Genomic DNA, 21,547 nt, shown 5'->3' on the forward strand with positions numbered 1-21,547 from the left:
ACCAAAGCTCTTCCCTCAAATTTGTGGAACTATGTTGGTCCCTGTAAAATGTGTGGAGATGTGAGGCAATTGCACTCTGCTCCAGCATCCAGGATCCAGTTCTGAGCTCTTGGTGTTCTGAAAACCTTCCTGTACATCCACATACTTGACTTAATTTGACGCCTTTCAAATGAAGACCTTAACTTCCTGCATCTTCTAAAATTGCAGTTGAATGGAAAATGGGAGAGGTTTAGGTAATTTAGAATTAGAAACCAATTCCAAGAACACACCTGCACAGATGTGCTGGTTCTGGGCAATATTATCTACTCATTTCCTTTGTGGTTTCTGAAATATTAGCTATCAGGTGTGGAAAGGGCTCTTGAGCCTAAACTCTCAAATTTCTGGATCACTCTGTAGTCCACAACCTACTATACAATATTTCTTGTTTACAGCTTGACAGAATGGTAAATAATGCATTTCATGTTCAACTGGTTAGGTTTTCAGAGTCCCTTACCTTGGAAAGCACCTTTTCCCATGAGCATGGATTTACTGTGGCAGTTGGGGCATCGACAACCTTCAAGGCTGGAATCCCAGTGATTGCGGCGAATGAAACTACAGTCACCCTGGATGTCAGTACAAGTCACACCTGGAGCTTTACAGAGACGGAAAGGAAACAGGTAGGTTTTCAGTGCTGGATATTCCTAAATGGAAATGCCCATTAGCTCAACATGCTCAATTAAGGCAAGATGGTTGCAGTGAGGTGTACAGAACATGTAGTTCTGTATTCAGAATATAGACTTGCATTTTGCATCCCCTTCAAGCTATTCATCTAGCAGCATCCAAATAGATTGGGGGACTCTCGGGCAACTTCACTGAATACTTAACACTTGAGTTTACACCTTCCTTTTCTTCACATGACAACTCAAATAGAAGAGATTGAGAATTAAGCTAATGTATGGTTTTGCTTGAGTGCCCACTATCCAACTTCAAAATGAACATTCAAGAATATCGTCTGAGTAGTTACAAAAGGCTGGTTGAATGCAATCGGCCCCTGTTAATTTCTCTTCAAGATGCTTAAAGAGGAACTGTAACCATTTCTTAAGACTTTGCCTCTGTCACTATTGGTCTGCCTGAAGCATGTTAACAGCGGAGTGAAATATTCAGTTACTTTGGTTCTGTGTTTTCTACATATTCCCTCTTCTCTCTAAGGTATCTCCTCTGCTTTTTGTAGTACTGGAAAATGCCTTTTCTGTGGTGATCGCTAACCTGGCCAGGAAAACTACAGTATATCTATTGTACCACAGGTTTTGCACTTCCTACTTGGGGCGGGGAAGGTGTCTGAAATACTCCTAAAAATGTTGACTCTGTAATTTGAGTCAAATCCTTAAAGAAAATCCCTTTATAAGCAGGGACTAGTTCCTGCTCATGTACATAAGCTGGTGGGAATCAAGAATGGTTGGATTATTATTCACAATACCCCGTTCTGCCTGCAGTTCTAATTGCAGCTCAAACTTCATGCCTGGGTAGCTTGCTCCAGAAACCGCTTGGTAACTTCCCAAACTCCCATGTACATGGATAATAGGGGCAGAGGGGAAGAATAGGCCTGTAGTTGTAGAAATCAAATATTCTCCCCTTACAATTAAATCTATCCTCCCCCCCCAGCTTCTTTCTAATTGTACTTCCAAAAGTGAACATGCCAGGTGTTGATTTGCTGTTTTGTCTCCTGAAGGTTGTTGAGAGCTCTACCTTGAGCAGCACTGTGCCCCCTGGGAAGGCAGTGAGGTTCAAGGCTGTTGTCCAGAAGGGAACACTGGATGTTCCTTACAAAGCAAAGGTGACCACCATCTTTGGATACGAGACGGTTATTATTGGAAGATGGCTTGGAGCTTCAGTGTCCAGAGTAGGGATAAAGGAAGAAATCCTTGACCTCAAAAAGTAGCCATAGATCTGATGAAGACCTGTATGAAGCATATTATTCAATAAATGGGCAAATACTAGCAGTTGTGAAATTGTTCTTCATAATCTGCTTTTGTGCCATCTAAGAATATAAATACCATATACAGTGCTGTCCATACGTATTTGGACAGTGACAATATTTGGTTTGGCTCTGTACACCAGCACATTGGATTTGAAACAATGACTATGAGGATAAAGTAAAGAATGTAAGCTTTAGTTGGAGGGTATTCACATCCCTATTGGGTGAACCATGTAGGAATCGCAGCCTGCTTTAATGGCATTTACACTTCTTTGGTCCTCATGTTTAGAGAGGACAGCAACAAACTCCCGATGCAAATGCCACATCTAAAATACTCTAGACCTTTTGTTGGCTCTCTGCACATGCACATGAGTTGGCTTACTGTAGAACTCATGATGCAACACGCAGATGGCTAAGAAACAATTGGGCAGCCAATTGTCCAATTACTTTTGGTCCCATGAAATGGGAGGACTATGTATAAAAAGGAGCTGTGATTCCTATATGGTTCACCCAATATATATGTAAATACCCTCAAATTTAAAGCTGACATTGTGCACTTTAATCTCATTGTTTTATTTCAAGTCCAATGTGCTAGAGCAGTGGTTCTCAAACTTTTTGGACCAAGTACCACCCCTACTCCAACCAAAGCATCCAAGTACCACCTACTGTACAAGTCATCTTCTCATAGGAACCCCAGAAATTCTCAATGACCGACATGAGCGCATGTGCGCGCACACACACTCACACATACATATAATAAACTTTGTTTGATACTGTATATTAAAATGTGGCTTCTCAAAGTGTTTTACAGAAAAACAACAAATAAAACTAAAAAAGCACCATTTCAATGAGAGGGGTGAGTCTGTTTAGTCGAGCAAAGCAGATGTGAATTAATTTTTTGAGCCTTGATACAATTCACAACAGTCTAACAGATTTTAAATCGTCAGGCATTTTCTTGACGGCAAAGGTCTCGTGGTGGATGTTGCAATTAAACCATTAATTTCTGGAGCAACCTCTCTAATTCGTGCAACTACACCGTTATGTCAGCTTGTCATTGCTCTAGCACCGTCTGTACAAACTCAGACACATTTTATCCAGTCGATGCCATTCTCTTCAATAAATTCATTCGCTGAAATACGTGCTCTCCTGTAGTTCCTGTTGGTAGCGGCTTACAGAACAGAAAGTCCACATGGGACGTACCCTCAAACTCGTATCTAACGTAAACGAGCAATTTGGCCAAATTGACTACAGACTCATCTAATTACAGTGGAAAAACATCTTGTTCATCTTAACGCGCTCTGTCAGCGTACTTTTGATATAATCCTTCATTTCAATAATTCTATGAATGACTGTGTCTTTCTGGCGGGGGGAGCAGCAGGTCGAGCTGTTTAGCATCTTTTTCTCCACGCATAATATTGTGGGGCTTACCTGCTTTAGCAATCCACAAGCTTGCATTTTTTCACGTTTCCATTTTTATTTCAGTGTTTATTTTAAGTATTTATTTCATGCGCAAATTAACTTAGTTCTTAAATATTTTTCACACTTTCCTGTGCTCACAAGATTACCAGCGGTCGTAGCACGCATTTCTATGCATTCCTGTGTTTACAACCTTGGCATTGTTCCAAAATCACGCACATTCTCCTTTTTCCCTATTTGCTGGAGATACAGTAGATTTTTTAAAATACAGTTGGTCACTTGTGGCCGTAGCACACATTCCTAGAGAGTGGTATAGAATTACAGAGTATCTCTTGTGTCCACTGAAGTATTAGCGTGCACTGTATCGTAGTGCGTAGTGCGTAGGCTGCGTATTCGACACGTATAAAAATACAAAATATGAAAACCCGTCCTGATTTTTTAAGCGCACACAACACAGTTCCAGGGTCATTTTGCGTACCACCTGGCGGCACGCCACGTACCACTACAGGTACGCGTACCACAGTTTGAGAACCACTGTGCTAGAGTATGGAGCCAAAACAACAAAAATTGTCACTGTCCAAATACTTACTGTAGAAACCAAGAAATTCGAGCCTGAAGTGTTTTTGTCCAGCCAAGCTTTATTGTATGCATAGAAGGAACCACAATAAGCACATAACGGTTATAGTACCTATCATAGCTCAAAGTGGATATGGTCCTACAGAACTTATATATATACACACAAGTTTCCCCCCCACTCCTGTCTTTGATGTAACCGAAGGAAATAGAAACCCTTCTTTATCATCAGGAGTTTAGTGTAAACATTTACCATTTGGGTAAACAAAACAGAAAATGCCTGCCCGGGACAGAATCGGGCCTTACAGCACCTGGATAGAGAATGCCTACCCGGGACAGAATCGGGCCTTACAGCACCAAACAGAAATAATAATAATGTTTCTTTATTAGCCCTATACAATTTCTTGCATTAGGAATGTGTCTTTTCGCATACCCCAGCTTTTCTCCAGGGAGACACAGACACAGAGACAGGGAGAGAAGCTTGGGGTCAGAGCGCAGGGTCTGCCATTGTACAGCGCCCCTGGAGCAGTTGGGGTTAAAAGGGCCTTGCTCAGGGGCCCAACGGAGTAGGATTCCTCTGCCGGCCGCGGGATTTGAACCGGCAACCTTCCGGTCACAGGCGCAGATCCTTAGCCACAGAGCCACCGCTCCGCCCCAAAAATGCATGCCCGGGACAGAATCGGGCCTTACAGCACCTAGATAGAGAGTGCCTGCCCGGGACAGAATCGGGCCTTACAGCACCTAGATAGAGAATGCCTGCCCGGGACAGAATCAGGCCTTTCAGCACTTACCCACAACTGCACCGGTGCCTCCCTCGGGCCAGGGAATTTCTTCTGCTTGCGTGGCAAACTTATACTTAGGCTATACTCGCTGGACAAGGGAGCCTGCCCACCACAGCACAAGAGAGTCGGGACTTTTGGAAAGAGGAGTCCTTACCTCTGATTTTGTGCACAGAATACCGTCTCGGGTGCTGGGTGGGAAAGTCTCGTGTCATTGGATTACCCTGCTCGCAGTGCCAAATTGTAGAAACCAAGAAATTCGAGTCTGAAGTGTTCGTTTGCCCAGCCAATTTTATTATTTTTTATTGTATGCATACAAGGAACCACAATAAGCACCATAAAAGTTATAGCACCTATCGTAGCTCAAAGTGGATATGGTCCTACAGAACTTATATATACACGTTTCCCCCCCTCCTGTCTTTGATGTAACTGAAGGAAATAGAAACCTTCCTTTGTCATCAGGAGTTTGGTGTAAACATTTACCATTTAGGTAAACATTCACCATTTGGGGGTAAGTACAGGGGGAGGAAAAGCCTTTGTGATCAAGCAGGCGTGATGATTACAGTTCAGCATGTAAAAGCCATTAGCAGGCTCCATCATTACGTACTGCACTGTAAGTGTTTGGAAAGTAATCCAGTTGAATGTGGTATGCTACAATGTTTTCTCCAGAGGTTTAAGGAAGAGCTCTGAGAAACCAGACATGAGAAACAGTTCTTTAGAACACTGCTGGATCTTCTCATCTGGTCAATCCAGGGTCTGGTCAGTTCCACTAGATCAGTTTTGTCCAGATCTTGATTGCTCTTGCAGAGAAAGGTTAAATGCCATTCACTGCTGAAACAAGGAGAGGACTTAAGCATGAGGAGGTCCTGAGCTAAATAACCTGACAAATTCCTGTAATTACATTTCTTTACAACTCTGTGGCTGAAGAACAGAAATGAGGTTATTACTGTACATTGGATTTATTCCAAACTATACTATTGTGTGGAGGGCCACATTTTTTAAACATTTTGCTTCCTAAAGCTATGATTTCTGCTGGAAATGACCAGGAGAACCCTCAGTTTCAGGATTTGAGTGCTGGAAAGCTGTAAAGGATGTGCAACATTGTCCCCACATCTGGCAGCAGATGTGCAGTACTATGTAGCAATCTTGTTAAAGTCAAGGGGAGTTAATCTTCAGAACTGGGGCTGTTTGTCTGGGTTTATCTAGAATTATTGCCCCATCTCTAAAGTTTCAAAACTTAGACAATCCAGTGTTCTGTTTGCTGTGGAGGGAGCAGGTCTGACCTCTGTGTGTTCTCTCATGATGTCATGCTTTGTCCATGGCTGAGTTACAGCCTGTGAGGTCCTATTGTCAAGCCAATAGATAGTCTTAGAACCTCATGCATCACTTTCTTATTTTATGCTAATGGTACTAATTTTCATACTGTATTACCTTGCAAGTTGCAGGATCTAGTATCTGAATTAATAAGTTAATTAACATCTATTTAACATTCTCCATTTATTGCTTTTAACACAAACCTATAATATTTTACAAGTAACAAGTTTATTCCATGCTGAATAAAAGAAAGAAAACGTTTTGGTCATGGAGCATTCTTCCAGTGAGCCACACCCGTGTTGCTCACACCTGAAGAAGGTTCCCAGCTGAAACGTTGTTTTCTTTTCCCAGCATGGAATAAACCTATTACTTGTTCCTTTGCAGCTTACACATGCTGACGCAGCTACCCACCTGAACTATAGTTTACTGCTGGAAATGGTGAAGCAGTGCTAGATAAGGCAGGAGACAAACGTGCTGTACTGTGAAAAGGGACAGTGTGATCAGGGAGCACAGTGGGTGTGTGAAAAAGGGAAAAGCAGCCAAAATGCTGTTCAGGCTGCAATTCAACCATGGACAAAACCGGTCATGAGAAAACTGAGGAGAGAGCTGCTCCCCCCACAGCAAGCAGAACACTGGATTGTTTAAGCTTTTACTCTTTAGACACAGGACAATAATTGTCAATAAACCCAGACAGTTCCAATTCTGAAGATCAAATCCTCTTGACTTCAGTGTTGCTACATAGCACTGCACAACTCCATGAATAAAGAAACCTAGTAACAGCAACTCATTGGGTCTCATTTGAGGCCAGTATAAATATTGTAGAGGTTCAAACGGCAAGCTGCAACATGCACATTGGCCGAGAGTGAAATCACAGCCAGGACAGCTAAGATGAGGATGTTTGGCTCAGGACATCCTCATGCTCCAGGCCTCTCTTCGTGTCAGAAGAATGAACGGTTTGTATGCCATTCTCTGCAAGAGCAATTGTACAGTTGAAGATCTAGGTTAAGTGGAATGGAAGCAGACTCTGGAGAAGTAGGGACTTTATGCAGTAGATGTACACATAAAATGGCTCAAGGAACAGCAAGGTAAAGTGAAACTGCAGACATACCTTGCATAATGCAGGACTACACCCACAACACAAAATAACCAGTCAGAACACCTTGAAATATTGGCTTGCACAGAAGCCCATTAGAAGTGTTTCCCCACCAAGTTATGAAAATGAACTAGTCCGTACCTATAGAGTCCCTGAAAAACCTCAAATAGTGAATTTCACAACTGCCAGTATTTGCCCATTGACCCAGAAACTCATAGCATACCGTATTTAACTGGATTACTCTCTAACCATTTGTATTGGTTAGAACACAAGGAAGCAGATAATGAGACGCATACAACTTCCCAACTGCTAGTATTTTCCCTATTTATTAAAAAAAATATATTCATACAGGTCTTTTCCAGATCTATGGCTACTTTTTGAGGTCAAGGATTTCTTCCTTTATTCCTACTTTGGATACTGAAGCTCCAATCCATCTTCCAGTAATAGTGGTTTCATATCCAAAGACAGTGGTCACCTTCGCTTTATAAGGAACATCCAGGGTTCCCTTCTGGACAACAGCCTTGAACCTCACTGCCTTCCCAGGGGGCACCGTGCTGCTCAAGGTAGAGCCGTCAACAACCTTTGGAGGCAAGACAGCAAGTCAACACTTGGCATGTTCACTTTTGAGGAAGTACAATTAGCAAGAAGCTGTGGGGGGGGCGGGGCATATTTGATTTATGTGATGAGACTATGGGGCTACTCTTCCCCTCTGTCTCTTATCTGTGAACACAGGAGTTTTGGAAATTACCAAGCAGTGGCTGGAGGAAGCTACCCAGGCTTGCAGTTCTAGCTCCAATTAGAGGAACTAAACAATGCTACACAAATATAAAACTGATTTTCTTTAAAGGATTTGACTAAAATTACAGAGTCAACAGTTTTAAAGTATTTCAGACATACACCCCCCCACCCTATGTAGGAACTCCAAAACCTGTGGTACAGTCTCCCAAGATTAGAGATCCACACAAAAAGATCCCAAGGGAAAAGGCTTTTTTCAGTACTACTAAAAGCCAAGGAGATGCCTTTGAGAGAAGAGGGAATATTTAGAAACCAAGTAACTGAATATTTCATTCAGCTGTTTACATGCTTCAGGAAGACCAATACTGATAGGGGCAAAGTATTAACAAATGGCTACAGTTCCTAGATGCTTAAAGGGAAGAGAAGTGACCAGGGGCTGATGGCATTCTACCAACCTTTAACCCCTCTGCAGATGCTCTGGTCCTTTACTCATGTTTCCCAGCAAAGTCTAAATGTAGTGCCCCTTCATACAGAGCAAACTGAAGTAGTGATGGACCAGTAAGTTCTATTGTGGATAGATGTACAAAAATAACTAATCCAGAGGATCCATTTGGGACTAAAATCCTAGGAGAAGCAATATGGATTTAGAAAAGGTAGAAGCTGCATTTAAAAGGGGCTTGTTTAAGCCTCTTGGATAGTAATTTTGAAGTTGGACAGAGGGCATTCAAGCTAATTTGCGATTTTGCTTAATTCCCCAAACCTTTGACATTTCAGTTATCATATCAAGAAAAGGAAGGTGTAAACTAAAGAGCGTTAAGTATTCAGAACCTACTGTACTGAGTGGATGCTGCTAGACTCTTGGGTGACTTCAATTAACTTGGGAGATGAATAGCTTGAAGGGAATGCAATATATAGCTCAGTATTCAGAAAACCGACTTGTATGTTCTGTACCCCTCACTGCAACCATCTTGCCTTAATTGAGCACGTTGAGCTAATGGGCATTTCCATTTAGGAATATCCAGGACTGAAAACCTACCCGTTTCCTTTCCGTCTCTGTAAAGCTCCAGGTGTGACTTGTACTGACATCCAGGGTGACTGTAGTTTCATTCTCCGCAATCACTGGGATTCCAGCCTTGAAGGTTGTCGATGCTCCATCTGCCACAGTAAATCCACGCTCTCGGGAAAAGGAGCTTTCCAAGGTAAGGGACTCTGAAAACCTAACCAGTTGAACATGAAATGCGTTAATTTACCATTCTGACAAGTTGTCAACAAGAACTATTATACTGTATATTAGTTTATGGACTACAGAGTGGTCCAGAAATTTGAGCTCTTTCCGCACCTGATGGCCACTATTTAAGAAGTCAGAAAGGGAATGAACAGATAACATTGCCCAGAACAAGCACGTTTGTGCAGGCGTGTTCTTGGAATTGGTTTCTAAATTGAGAACCAAGATAAGCAGGAATCAAACTGTGACCAAGAAATCCTTTGAAAGGACCTTTTGTTCAAATGGACAGTTTTAGATGAGGCAGGAAGTTAAGGTGTTGACTTGAAAGATGTCAAACCTAGTCAAGTATGTGGATGTATAGGAAGTTCTTGAGAACATCAAGAGCTCAGAACTGAATCCTGGATGCTGAAGCAGAGTGCAATTGCCTCACATCTCCACACATTTTACAGGGACCAACATAGTTCCACAAATTTGAGGGAAAAGCTTCGGTTGTTCTACAAGACCTTGGAATACAGTTTCATACACCTAAATGCCGGCTTTTAGGGTCTCCCTGTGTGGGAAGGCCAGCTTGCCCCATAAAAAGCATCAGGAAAGACCAACTTACTGGAAAGTGGCAGTGTAAGGAACAGTGCCTGCAGTGTTGTCACAGTCATGTTCCCCGACGGTCAGAAGGACATCGGAAAGGATCTTTGCAATGTTGACTTCAAAATCTAAGCTTATGATTTTGCTAATGGTTTTATCTTGCATGAAAGCAAGTATCCGGTAGCGATTGTAGTCAATGCCAAGGTTCTGGGCTCTTTCAAGCCAGTCGTCTGTGGCAAACTTTGGCGGTGGAGCAGAGTAGATCTTCCCTTTATCTTTGGAGACACACCACAGATTGCCATCAGGAGAGAAGGCCATGAAATAGGCAAGTTCTGTCCAGCCTCCATTTCCAACAGTTTCAGCATTACTGAGCCAGTCTTGATTCATGTGACTTGGAGGTTTTCCTTTAACCAGCTTCCCTTCAGATGTCACAGCATACAGGATACCCTCAGGGTCAAAGAACAGAGAAGGGAAAAGCCATCCTCCAGTTCCTATCTTAGTAGCAACTCTGTACCTCCAGGACACGTACTCATTCTCAGGAGGGGGACCCTTGTAGAATTCCCCACTTTTTGTTACAGCATAGAGGCTGCCTTCTGGATGGAAGAAGAGGGAGTGAAACTGATCCCATTCTCCTTTGCCAACTTTCTTGGCTGTAGTCAGCCAGTCTTCATCCGGATTCACTGGAGGAGACCCTGCATAGATGTCTGCATTACGGACTGCAAACATTATCCCAGTCAGACTGAACAGGATGTGAGAGAAGCCTTTCAGATTTCCAACAGGTTTCGCATGATGATAAAAGCTTTCATTGTAGTGAACTGGGGGTAATCCCATCTGGGCAAATCCTGAGCTCTCCACACCAAACAGCAACACACCTATGAACACAAATATTGAAAGAGATCCATGGGATGCATCACAAAATTTTTTATTTAGATCTCTGATGAATATTCTCACAACCTCTACTGCTTTGCATGCATTATAATACAATCAAGGTTTCTAGTGTGGCCTACTATGGAGGGGAAAGCCATCCTCTCACAATCCAGTCCAACACAAATAGGTTACTGCACAATAGAAGGAGACCACTATGTTACCCATACACACACCCAGGAAACACTCACACCCTTGAGCCATGAAAGCCACCCCATCTGCACCACCAAAGCACCTCAGGCCACAAAAGGAATGGATCCCTCTCTCACTAATGAGATGGCATTGGTTAGTCAAGAGCAATGTAGACACAGTATCCTCTAGTTACAAATGAGGCACCTCTCAGGACAGGAGGAGAAGCCAAGCCCCATGTGCTTTCTTGGGAAGCATCACTGCATCAAAAAACCTCGGGCTAAAGACTCTGGGCATGGGGCTGCCTCTTGAGGAGTGGCATCAATGGTTGGTGCCCTCCCCATGCCCCTGATCCAGTGCACCAAAGAAGGAAACCCCATAGGCATTGCATTTATTCAAGAACTCAATCTTCCAGCTCTATTCCCTCCAACTATACAGAGGCTGTTGTGACAGGAGTGGTCTTGCAGCTGAACTCCACTGCATTTCTGACCTGTGTATTTAGAACCATTAACCATAATGAAATTCAACTGTAGACCTTCATCCCTCAATTCTTAATTCTAAGACAAGGAATAGTTTTTTTTTCTGAACCAACAGTTACAAACAGGGCCAGTCCTTCCCACTATCACTCTGAAGGTAGCTAGATTTCCACCCCATTGAGGAAGGGCAAGTTAACCCAAACACTGAGCAGCACAGACAGGCGTCATGAGCTCTCCGGATCAGGAGCACAGTGCTGCCAATGATACAAGTAACCACTGACTTCCTTCTTCAAGTTCTACAAGACTGAGCAACAGTGGTGTGCCAGCGTGAACCAACTAGTGAAACGTCTGGGGGAAAGAGAGGAGAAAGTGAACAAGTGGTGCTCATGCTCCTTTTCTAGGGGCAGCACATGAAATGGTTAATAAGCATGTCTAGTGATAGCCAAGATGGTAGTTAACCTTCAATGGCTAAAGCTTACTTCAAACAAGGGCCAGCATTACCACATGTTCTCTAACCCAGCTCTTAAGGGGGTCAAATCAGGAACCAGCTGGCTTACAAGCTTCTCCCACTTGTTCAGGTGCTGCTCCTTTCAAGAGACCTTGATGGGGCACCCCTGCTTTCAAGCATTACTGCTCCAGGTTCAAGATGACCACTGAGCAGCTGTCAAGGTGGCAACCCAATCTGGAACATCAAGATGGTTCTGGTACCTAAACAGCATCACAGCTCCATACACTCACTCATATTGTCTGCTGCTGAAGTCTTAACCTGGTCAGACAGTTGAGGTTAAGATGTTTCTTGCTGAAGAGGAGGTACTGTAAGTGTTCTATGCACCTGCAAAACAGTTCCACAGCCAAAGTAGTTATTTTAAGAGTGATCCCTTTTCTCATAGAGATGTCCACATTAAAACTTGGTACTTGACCACAATATTAAAAAAACATACATCTTCCAAGCCAATTATCTTTGAATCAAACAATTTTAAAAAATGGCAGCAACTCTTCCTTTAGCAACCATAGCTCACCAGAACAATGTGAAAAACGTTAGGAGGCATAATGTCACAAAAATAAAAATGAATACATCTTAAAACAGTGAAGAGCAGGGAAGACAAGTACAGCAGTCCCTCACGCTCTTCTAAAGGTGAGAAGTCACGTTACTTAGACCTTTACAGTTTTTTTTTTATCCTCGGACAACTGAAAGCCCTCTTCACAACTCAGAGTAAAAAAAACTTCAATCATTGGAAGTGAACTTGCTTAGGATATAGTAGCCATTGTATTTGCCCCAAAGTTTGAAAAACGCAGACGCACTAAATCAAGTGCTCGAGACACCAGGATAGCACTTTTCGTAAGGCTACGAAAGACACCTCATCCTATTTGCAAAAAGCGGGTGTGAAAATACATGCTTAGTTATAGCTAAAACTCGGAAAGCTAATGCTTACAAATCCAAGGGACGGATGCAAACAAAAACAGTACACAGCTCTTTCGTTCAACAAAACTAAAAAAAAAAAATACTAAAACGCTCCCTAAAAACCATGCAGTACTCACGCTGGACCTCTACCCGCCGCCCTTCAGCCTCAACTCCCCAAACCCAACACAACCACCCACGCAGCTTGTACAGCTGCCCTCTCTTTTAAACCCCGAGCTCCGCCCCTTGCGTGGAAAACAGACCAATGACGTCAGACAGACTGTCACGGGGTTTCAATATTGAATCAGAAACAGGAGATGGCGCACAGGATAAGGACAGCCAAAATCGCACTGTAGTGCAGTACAACAACGAGAAAATACCCGCCGTTTGAAATGCTGTATACGTGTGGATCAGTCTGTGCATGGACTGTGTACTGAGAGTCTCAGCACCAGAAATGCTTATTAAATCTCCAGTCAGTAAATGTGTTTTTGTGTGTGGCGGGGGGGGCTACTTCTTTTCTTTTTCTACTCTATACTCTTTCCAGGATAGTTCATAATGTAACGCTTACGGCCGAAAGGCACTGTGTAAGAGCCAGCTTACCAGAGCGGTGACGTCACCGCCCTTCCCTGTAATAGCAGGACCACAGCCGCCACTGGGCTGTGGAGAGATGTCTGTTTAGCTCACCGGGCTGGGTCCCTGTTGAGTGACGCTAGAGTCCTGGGTTCGAGCCCCCAGCGGTCTATGACCGACCTGATGCGGCAAGGTCGCCCACCTGAACCCCGAAGCGTTATATCCACAATAGAGACCATACAGAAGTCACTCTTACTAATAATATTTCCCACCATGTCTTTCTAATGTCGTTTCGACAACCACAATAAAGCCTCCACACTTCTTTTAACCAAGTGATCGCCCTGTGTTTGCTGCTTCCTGAACCCGCGCTTGTTTTCACAGCCGCTTCTGACAAAATCCGTGTGATGTGTGATGTATCAGAATAACGGTGTCAAGGGGAAGATTCATCTGTACTTCAAACTTAGAAAAATGATCTATCTGTGGGTTATATATTAGGTTATATTACAAAAATGATCATTACTTCACCACACGTATTACACAGCGTTCCTTTGTCAGCAATTTAATTCGGGAGTTTTATTACACATTTAGTATTTTGTATTTTTGGGACAAACACAAAGTAAAGCTCTGTTTGACAATATATGCAGTACAGAATCACAAGCTCAAGGGCGCTATTAACCTGATTCTGCAATCCTGTGTCAGTCGCTGGCTCATCGGCTTTGTGTAGACCTGTGATGTGGAATGAGACTCTCGGTACACAGTCCACGCAAGACTTACCCACACGTATATATTTATATACAGCTCACATTCGTAAACGGAGCATTTCAAACGGCGGGTATTTTCTCGATGTTGTACTGCACTACAGTGCGATGTTGGTTGTCCTTATCCTGTGCGAAATCTCCTGTTTCTGATTCAATATTGAAACCCCGTGACAGTCTTCTTGATTCAGGGTAGAGTGATCGTCTGTCTGACGTCATTGGCCTGCGTTACTCACACGGGGCGGAGCTCAGGGTTTAAAAGAGGGGGCAGCTGTACAATCTGTGTGGTTGGTTGTTTTGGGGTTGGAGGTTGAAGGGCGGCGGATACAGGTCCACCGTGAGTACTGTATGTTTAAGGAGCGGTTTCGTATTTTTTTTTAGGTTTGTTGAACGAAAGAGCTGTGTATTGTTTTTGTGTGCACCCGTCCCTGGATTTATAAGCATAAGCTTTCCGAGTTTTAGCTATAGCTATGCCTGTGTTTTCACTGCTGCAGATTTTTTTTTTAAACTGATGTTTGACTCAAAGATATTTGACTTGGTGCTTCACCACTAATGTAAAAAAATACATCTTCCAAATTTTAATATGGGCATCCCTATGAGAAAAATAACTACTTTGGCTGTGGAACTGTTTTGCAGGTGCATAGAACACTTACCTCCTCTTCAGCAAGAAACATCTTAACCTCAGCCATGTCTGACCAGGTTAAGACTTCAGCAGCAGACAATATGAGTGAGTATATGGAGCTGTGATGCTGTTTAGGTACCAGAAGCATCTTGGTCTTCCAGATTGGGTTGCCACTTTGACCAGTGGTCATCTTGAACCTGGACGTGGTGTTGCAGTAATGCTTGAAAGCAGGGGTGTCCCATCAAGGTCTCTTGAAAGGAGCAACACCTGAACAAGTGGGAGAAGCTTGTAAGCCAGCTGGTTCCTGATTTAACCCCTTAAGAGCTGGGTTAGAGAACATGTGGTAGTGCCAGCCCTTGGATCTGAATCCTGGAAGATTAATTGGATTCTTGAATAAATGCAATGCCTCTGGGGTTTCCTTCTTTGGTGCACTGGATCAGGGGCATGGGGAGGGCACCAACCATTGATGCCACTCCTCAAGAGGCAGCCCCATGCCCAGAGTCTTTAGCTTGAGGTTTTTTGATGCAGTGATGCTTCCAGAGAAAGCACATGGGGCTTGGCTTCTCCTCCTGTCCTGAGAGGTGCCTCATTTGTAACTAGAAGCAGTTTAATCTACATTGCTCATGACTAAGAAGTGCATCTCATTAATGAGAGAGGAGTCCATTCCTTTTGTGACCTGAGGTGCTTTGGTGGTGCAAATGGGTGGCTTTCATGGCTCAAGAGTATGTTTTTCCTGGTTGTGTGTATGGGTAACCTAGTGGTCTCCTTTTATTGTGCAGTAACCTATTGGTGGTGGACTGGATTGTGAGAGGATGGCTTTCCCCTCCATAGCAGGCTGCACTAGAAACCTTGATTGTATTATAATGCATGCAAAGCAGTAGAGGTTGTGAGAATCATCAGAGATCTAAATAGAAAATGTTGTGATGCATCTCATGGATCACTTTCAATATTTGTGTTCATAGGTGTGTTGCTGCTTGGTGTGGAGAGCTCAGGATTTGCCCAGATAGGATTACCCCCAGTTGACTACAATGAAAGCTTTTATCATCATGCGAAACCTGTTGGAAATCTGAAAGGCTTCTCTCACATCCTGTTCAGTCCCACTGGGATAATGTTTGCAGTCCGTAATGCAGACATCTATACAGGATCTCCTCCAGTGAATCCAAATGAAGACTGGCTGATGACTACAGCCAAGAAAGTTGGCAAAGGAGAATGGGATCAGTTTCATTCCCTCTTCTTCCATCCAGAAGGCAGCCTCTATGCTGTGACAAAAAGTGGGGAATTCTACAAGGGTCCCCCTCCTGAGAATGAGTACGTGTCCTGGAGGTACAGGGTTGCTACGAAGATAGGAACTGGAGGATGGCTTGTCCCTTCTCTGTTCTTTGACCCTGAGGGTATCCTGTATGCTGTGACATCGGAAGGGAAGCTGGTTAAAGGAAAACCTCCCACTCAAAAGGATTCCGACTGGCTCACTCATGCTGAAACTGTTGGAACTGGAGGCTGGGCAGAACTTGCCTATTTCATGGCCTTCTCTCCTGATGGCAATCTGTGGTGCGTCTCCAAGGATAAAGGGAAGATCTACTCTGCTCCACCGCCAAAGCTTGCCACCGACAACTGGCTTGAAAGAGCCCAGAATCTTGGCATTGACTACAATCGCTACCAGATACTCGCCTTCACGCAAGATAAAACCATTAGCAAAATCTTGAGCTTGGATTTTGAAGTCAACATTGCCAAGATCCTTTCCAATGTCCCTCTGACCGTCGGGCAGCATGACTGTGACAACACTGCAGGCACTGTTCCCTACACTGCCACTTTCCAGTAAGTTGATCATTCTTGATGCTTTCTATAGTGGAAGCTGGCCTTCCTACACAGGGAGACCCTAAAAGCCAGCATTTAGGTGTATGAAACTGTATTCCAAGGTCTTATAGAACAACTGATCTTCCCTCATATTGCATTGGTCGCTGTAAATGTGTGGAGATGTGAGGCAATTGCACTCTGCTCCAGCATCCAGGATTCGGTTCTGCCTCAGTCCAGTTCTGAGCTCTTGGCTTCTCAAAACCTTCCTGTACATCCACATACTTGTCTAGATGTGATGGCTTTCAAATGAAGACCCCTCAACTTCCTGCCTCTTAAACTGTGCAGTTGACCAAAAAATGGGGAAACCCTTTGAAAAGATCCTTTCAAAGGATTTCTTGGTCACTGTTTAATCCCTGCTCAAGAGCTGACAGCAGCAGTTTTCTTAGGTTCTTGATTTAGAAACCAATTCCAAGAACACGCCTGCACAGACGTGCTCGTTCTGGGCAATGTTATCTGTTCATTCCCTTTCTGACTTCTTAAATAGTGGCCATCAGGTGTGGAAAGAGCTCACATTTCTGGATCACTCTGTAGTCCATCAACTAATATACAGTATAATAGTTCTTGTTGACAACTTGACAGAATGGTAAATAATGCATTTCATGTTCAACTGGTTAGGTTTTCAGAGTCTCTTACTCTGGAAAGCTCCTTTTCCCATGAGCATGGATTTACTGTGGCAGTTGGGGCATCGACAACCTTCAAGGCTGGAATCCCAGTGATTGCGGAGAATGAAACTACAGTCACCCTGGATGTCAGTACAAGTCACACCTGGAGCTTTACAGAGACTGAAAGGAAAGAGGTGGGTTTTTAGTGCTGGATTAACCTAAATGGAAATGCCCATTAGCTCAACGTGCTCAATTAAGGCGAGATGGTTGCAGTGAGGTGTACAGAACATGTAGTTCTGTATTCAGAGGATATAGACTTGCGTTTTGCATCCCCTTCAAGCTACACCTTCCTTTTCTTGACATGACAACTGAAATAGAAGAGATTGGAAACTAAGCAAAGTCATAAATTAGCTTGAATGCCCACTGTCCAACTTCAAAATGAACATCCAAGAGGCTTAAACAAGCCTATCTAAATGCAGCTTCTACCTTTTCTAAATCCCTATTGCCTTTCTGCTAGAATGCTAGTGACAAATAGATCCTCTGGTTTAAATCCAATTTGTGCTTTTAACCTTACCCACAACTGAATGTATTGGTCCATCACCACTTCAGTTTCCTTTGTATGAACGAGCACTACATTGGCAACTTTCCAGGCAATGGGTTTTGTCCCATTTTGACTCTGCTTGGAGAAGTGTAAGCAGCCATGGCTAGCATCTGCTGAGGAGTTACAAAAGGCTGGTAGAATACAATCGACCCCAGGTCATTTCTCTTCTCTTTAAGCATCTAGGAACCATTTGTTAAGGCTTTGCCTCTGTCAATATTAGTCTTCCTGAAGCACGTTCTGTGGTTTCTAAATATTCCCTCTTCTCTCTAAGGTATCTCCTCTGCTTTTTGTAGTACTGGAAAATGCCTTTTCCCTTGTGATATCCTTTTCTGTGTGTTGATCGCTAACCTGGCCAGGAAAACTACAGTATATCTATTGTACCACAGGTTTTGCAATTCCTACATGGGTCGGGGAAGGTGTCTGAAATACTTTTAAAATGTGGACTGTAATTTGAGTCAAATCCTTAAAGAAAATCCCTTTATAGGCAGGGACTAGTTCCTGTTCATTTTCAATAACTTGGTGGGAATCAAGAATATTTGGATTATTCTTCAAAATACCCGGTTTTGTATTCGGGTAGTATTGTGAGCAGTTCTAATTGGAGCTAAAACTTCATGCCTGGGTAGCTTACTCCAGACACTGCTTGGTAATTTCCCAAACTCCCATATACACCGGTAATAGGGGCAGAGGGGAAGAGTAGCCCCATGGTCTCGTATAAATCAAATTTTCTTCCTTCACAATGAAAATACTTTTTCTTTTTTTTCCCCTCCCTGACTTCTTTCTAATTGTACTTCCATAAGTGAACATGCCAGGTGTTGATTTGCTGTTTTCTCTGAAGGTTGTTGACACCTCTACCTTGAGCAGCACGGTGCCCCCTGGGAAGGCAGTGAGGTTCAAGGCTGTTGTCCAGAAGGGAACCCTGGATGTTCCTTACAAAGCAAAGGTGACCACTATTTTTGGATACGAGACGGTTGTTACTGGAAGATGGCTTGGAGCTTCAGTGTCCAGGGTAGAGATAAAGGAAGAAATCCTTGACCTCAAAAAGTAGCCATGGATCTGGAAAAGACCTGTATGAAGCATATTATTCAATAAATGGGCAAATACTAGCAGTTGTGAAGTTGTATTTGTTCTTCATAATTAGCTTTTGTGCTATCTAAGAATACAAATGTTGACAGTGACACAATTTGTGCTGATGTACAGAGCCAAAAGAAATTGGATTTGAAATGACTATGAGGTTAAAGTGCAGAATGTAAGCTTTAATTTGAAGGTATTTACAGTACATCCCTCTTGGGCGAGCCATATAGGAATTGCGGCCCTTTTTATATATATATAGTCCTCCCATTTTAGGGGACCAAAAGTAATTGGACAATTGGCTGCCCAGTTGTTTCTTGGCCATCTGTGTTGCATTATGAGTTCATGCCCAAATGGGCTAACACATGGTCTAAAGTTGATTCTAGATGTGGCATTGGGATCTGGAGTCTGTTGCTATCCTCTCTAAACATGAGGACCAAAAAAGTGTTCATGCCATAAAAACAGGCTATCATGAGGCTGAAAAATGAGACTATAAATTAGGCGTGTCAATCAACTGTTTGGTACATTAAGAAGCAAGAATACACTGATGAGCTTAGCAATAGCAAATGACCTGGCAGACCACAGTAGTTGATGACTGAAGAATACTTTCAATTGAGGAAAAGCCCCTTTTTGACTGAACAGGTCAGCAACACTCCGGGATGTAGATGTGTCCAAGACTACCATAAAGAGAAGAATACTCCAGTATAATCTCAGAGGGTTCACTACATGGTACAAACCACTGGTAAGAAAGACCAGGTTACAGGTTGGTAAGAAGTACATAAAAAAGCCTCTAGAGTTTGGAGATAAAGCCTTCTGGACAGATGAGACAAAGATTAACCTGTACCAGAGTGGTGGAGGGGAGTCCCCATTACCTGTAAAGTGCTTTGAGTGGAGTGTCCAGAAAAGCGCTATATAAGTGTAAGCAATTATTAATTTTTATTATTATTGCTCTGTATCAGACAAAAGTAGGGAGACAAAATGGATCTGCTCATGATCCAAAGTATACCACCTCACTGTGAAACATGGTGGAGGTAGTTTCATGTCTTGGGCATATTTGAATGCCAATGGAAATGGCTCACTTGTCTTTATTGATGATGTGACTGCAAATGGCAGCAGCAGGATGAATACTGAAGTGTACAGAAGCGGCTAATCTGCTCAGATCCAATCAAATGCTTCATACCTCATTGCAGCAGGCGAATGACCCCAAGCATACTGCTAAAACTGGAATGTTATTGACTGGCCAAGTCAATCACCCAACCTTAATCCCATTGAGCATGCATGTCACTGAAGACAAGACTGAAAGGAAAAAGCTCCCAAAACAATCAGGAACTGAAAATGGCGGAATTACAGGCCTGGCAGAGCAACACAAGGAAAGATACCCAACGCCTGGTGACATCATGAGTCACAGACTTCAGGCAGTCATCAATTGCAAAGGATTTGCAACCATGCCAAATTGTAAGATTATGTGAAATTTTTGGTCCCATGAAATGGAAGCGGGGACTGTGTATAAAAAGAGCTGTGATTCCTATATGGTTCACCCAATATGTATGTAAATACCCTCAAATTAAAGCTGACATTGTGCACTTTAACCTTATCATCATCGTTTCATTTCAAATCCAATGTGCTGGTGTACAGAGCCAAGACAACAAAAATTGTCACTGTCCAAATACTTATGGACTGCACTGTAAATGCTTGGAGAGTAATCCAGTTGAATATGGTATGCTACAATGTTTTCTCCAGAGGTTTAAGGAAGATCTCTGAGAAACCAGACATGAGAAACACTTCTTTAGAAGATTGCTGGATCTTCTCATCTGGTCAATCCAGGGTCTGGTTCCATTCCACTAGATCAGTTTTGTCCAGATCTTGAGTTATACAATGATTGCTCTTGCAGAGAAAGGTTATATGCCCTTCACTTTGCTGATACAAGGAGAGGACTGGAGCATGAGGAGGTCCTGAGCCAAACAACCTCATTTTAGCTGTTCTGGCTGTGATTTCACTTTCTCAGCCAGTTCACACGATGCAGCTTCCCATCATTTTACAGTATTAATGTTTTCCTCCAATGTGACCTGATAAATTCCTTTTATTAAATTGTGAGAATGTAATATTTTGTAATAACATTTGTAATTACTCATTATGTAATATAACAGAATAATATTCTGTAATATGCAATATAAGGTTCTTAATTAGAAACTCCAGTGGTGCCGATAGTCTCATATGATAATTAGGGAGAGAGAACAATAAGAGGGCTGTCTTGGCCCTATAGTGGTGAACGGGGGGGATTCCTTCCACTGTAAATGAGTTTTAATCATCTGTAGGTGACTGCAGTGAGAAGTTAAATTTACATGGTTCTTTCTGGGAATTTGTGCTTTATACCATCTAGCCTCACCACACCCTTTCAGTGCTGCTACTTGGGGAATCCTGGTATCCGACCTGAAAAATTACTATTCAACTGTTTATTACAAGGGACACTTCATGCAAAGCTGATTCTAGATTCATTTGGTGGTGCTTTTGTAAAAGATGCATCTTTAACATCCTCCATTCATTGCTTTTAACATGGGCCTATAATATTTTACTGCTGGAGATGGTAAAGCAGTGCTAGATAAGGCAGGAGTCAGACATGTGCTGTACTGTGACACATGGCCGTGCGATCAGGGAGCACAATGTGTAATAAAAGGGGAAAGCAACCATAACACTGTTCAAGCTGTAACTCAACCATGGACAAAACATATGAGAGAGCTGCTCCCTTCACAGCAAACCGAACACTGGATTGTCCATTTTGACTCTTTAGACTTAAGGGGATAATTCTAGACAAACCCAGACAGTTCCAATTCTGATGATCAACTCCTATTGACTTCAGTGTTGCATAGCACTGCACA

General features: G+C 42.9%; 3 protein-coding genes across 6 annotated transcripts in view; 2 read left to right on the plus strand and 1 right to left on the minus strand.

The window, feature by feature from the left end:
• Positions 1-1,976, plus strand: part of LOC107075487 (tachylectin-2-like) — a 57,211-nt gene extending 55,235 nt beyond the window's left edge. For 2 of the 3 annotated variants that reach the window (XM_069183904.1, XM_069183903.1), the window contains exons 4-5: positions 476-656; positions 1,709-1,976. In XM_069183904.1, coding sequence (XP_069040005.1) covers positions 476-656; positions 1,709-1,918 — 391 coding nt within the window. In that variant the 3' untranslated portion in view covers positions 1,919-1,976. The remainder of the gene's footprint in view (positions 1-475; positions 657-1,708) is intronic. The other variant, XM_069183902.1, reaches the window with a different exon arrangement.
• Positions 1,977-7,436: 5,460 nt separating this feature from the next.
• LOC138225046 (tachylectin-2-like) lies at positions 7,437-12,844 on the minus strand. The gene is made up of 5 exons (XM_069183763.1): positions 12,740-12,844; positions 11,939-12,032; positions 9,694-10,543; positions 8,901-9,081; positions 7,437-7,709 (listed from the first exon to the last, which is right to left on the minus strand). The coding sequence occupies exons 2-5, from the start codon at positions 11,940-11,942 to the stop codon at positions 7,500-7,502; spliced, it is 1,245 nt and encodes a 414-aa protein (XP_069039864.1). The 5' UTR covers positions 11,943-12,032; positions 12,740-12,844; the 3' UTR covers positions 7,437-7,499.
• A 1,323-nt stretch (positions 12,845-14,167) lies between these two features.
• On the plus strand, positions 14,168-18,676 carry LOC107075489 (tachylectin-2-like). 2 transcript variants are annotated; one of them, XM_069183761.1, is made up of 5 exons: positions 14,168-14,261; positions 14,561-14,651; positions 15,509-16,361; positions 17,016-17,196; positions 18,439-18,676. In XM_069183761.1, exons 2-5 carry the CDS (start codon positions 14,612-14,614, stop codon positions 18,646-18,648), a joined length of 1,284 nt encoding a protein of 427 aa, XP_069039862.1. In that variant the 5' UTR covers positions 14,168-14,261; positions 14,561-14,611; the 3' UTR covers positions 18,649-18,676. The 2 variants fall into 2 exon arrangements, with proteins under 2 accessions (XP_069039862.1, XP_069039863.1); XM_069183762.1 differs by having other exon boundaries at positions 14,237-14,270.
• The last annotated feature ends 2,871 nt before the right edge of the window (positions 18,677-21,547 follow it).

Source organism: Lepisosteus oculatus, chromosome 25 (genome assembly GCF_040954835.1).
Source record: "Lepisosteus oculatus isolate fLepOcu1 chromosome 25, fLepOcu1.hap2, whole genome shotgun sequence".
Taxonomy (NCBI): Eukaryota; Metazoa; Chordata; class Actinopteri; order Semionotiformes; family Lepisosteidae; genus Lepisosteus; species Lepisosteus oculatus.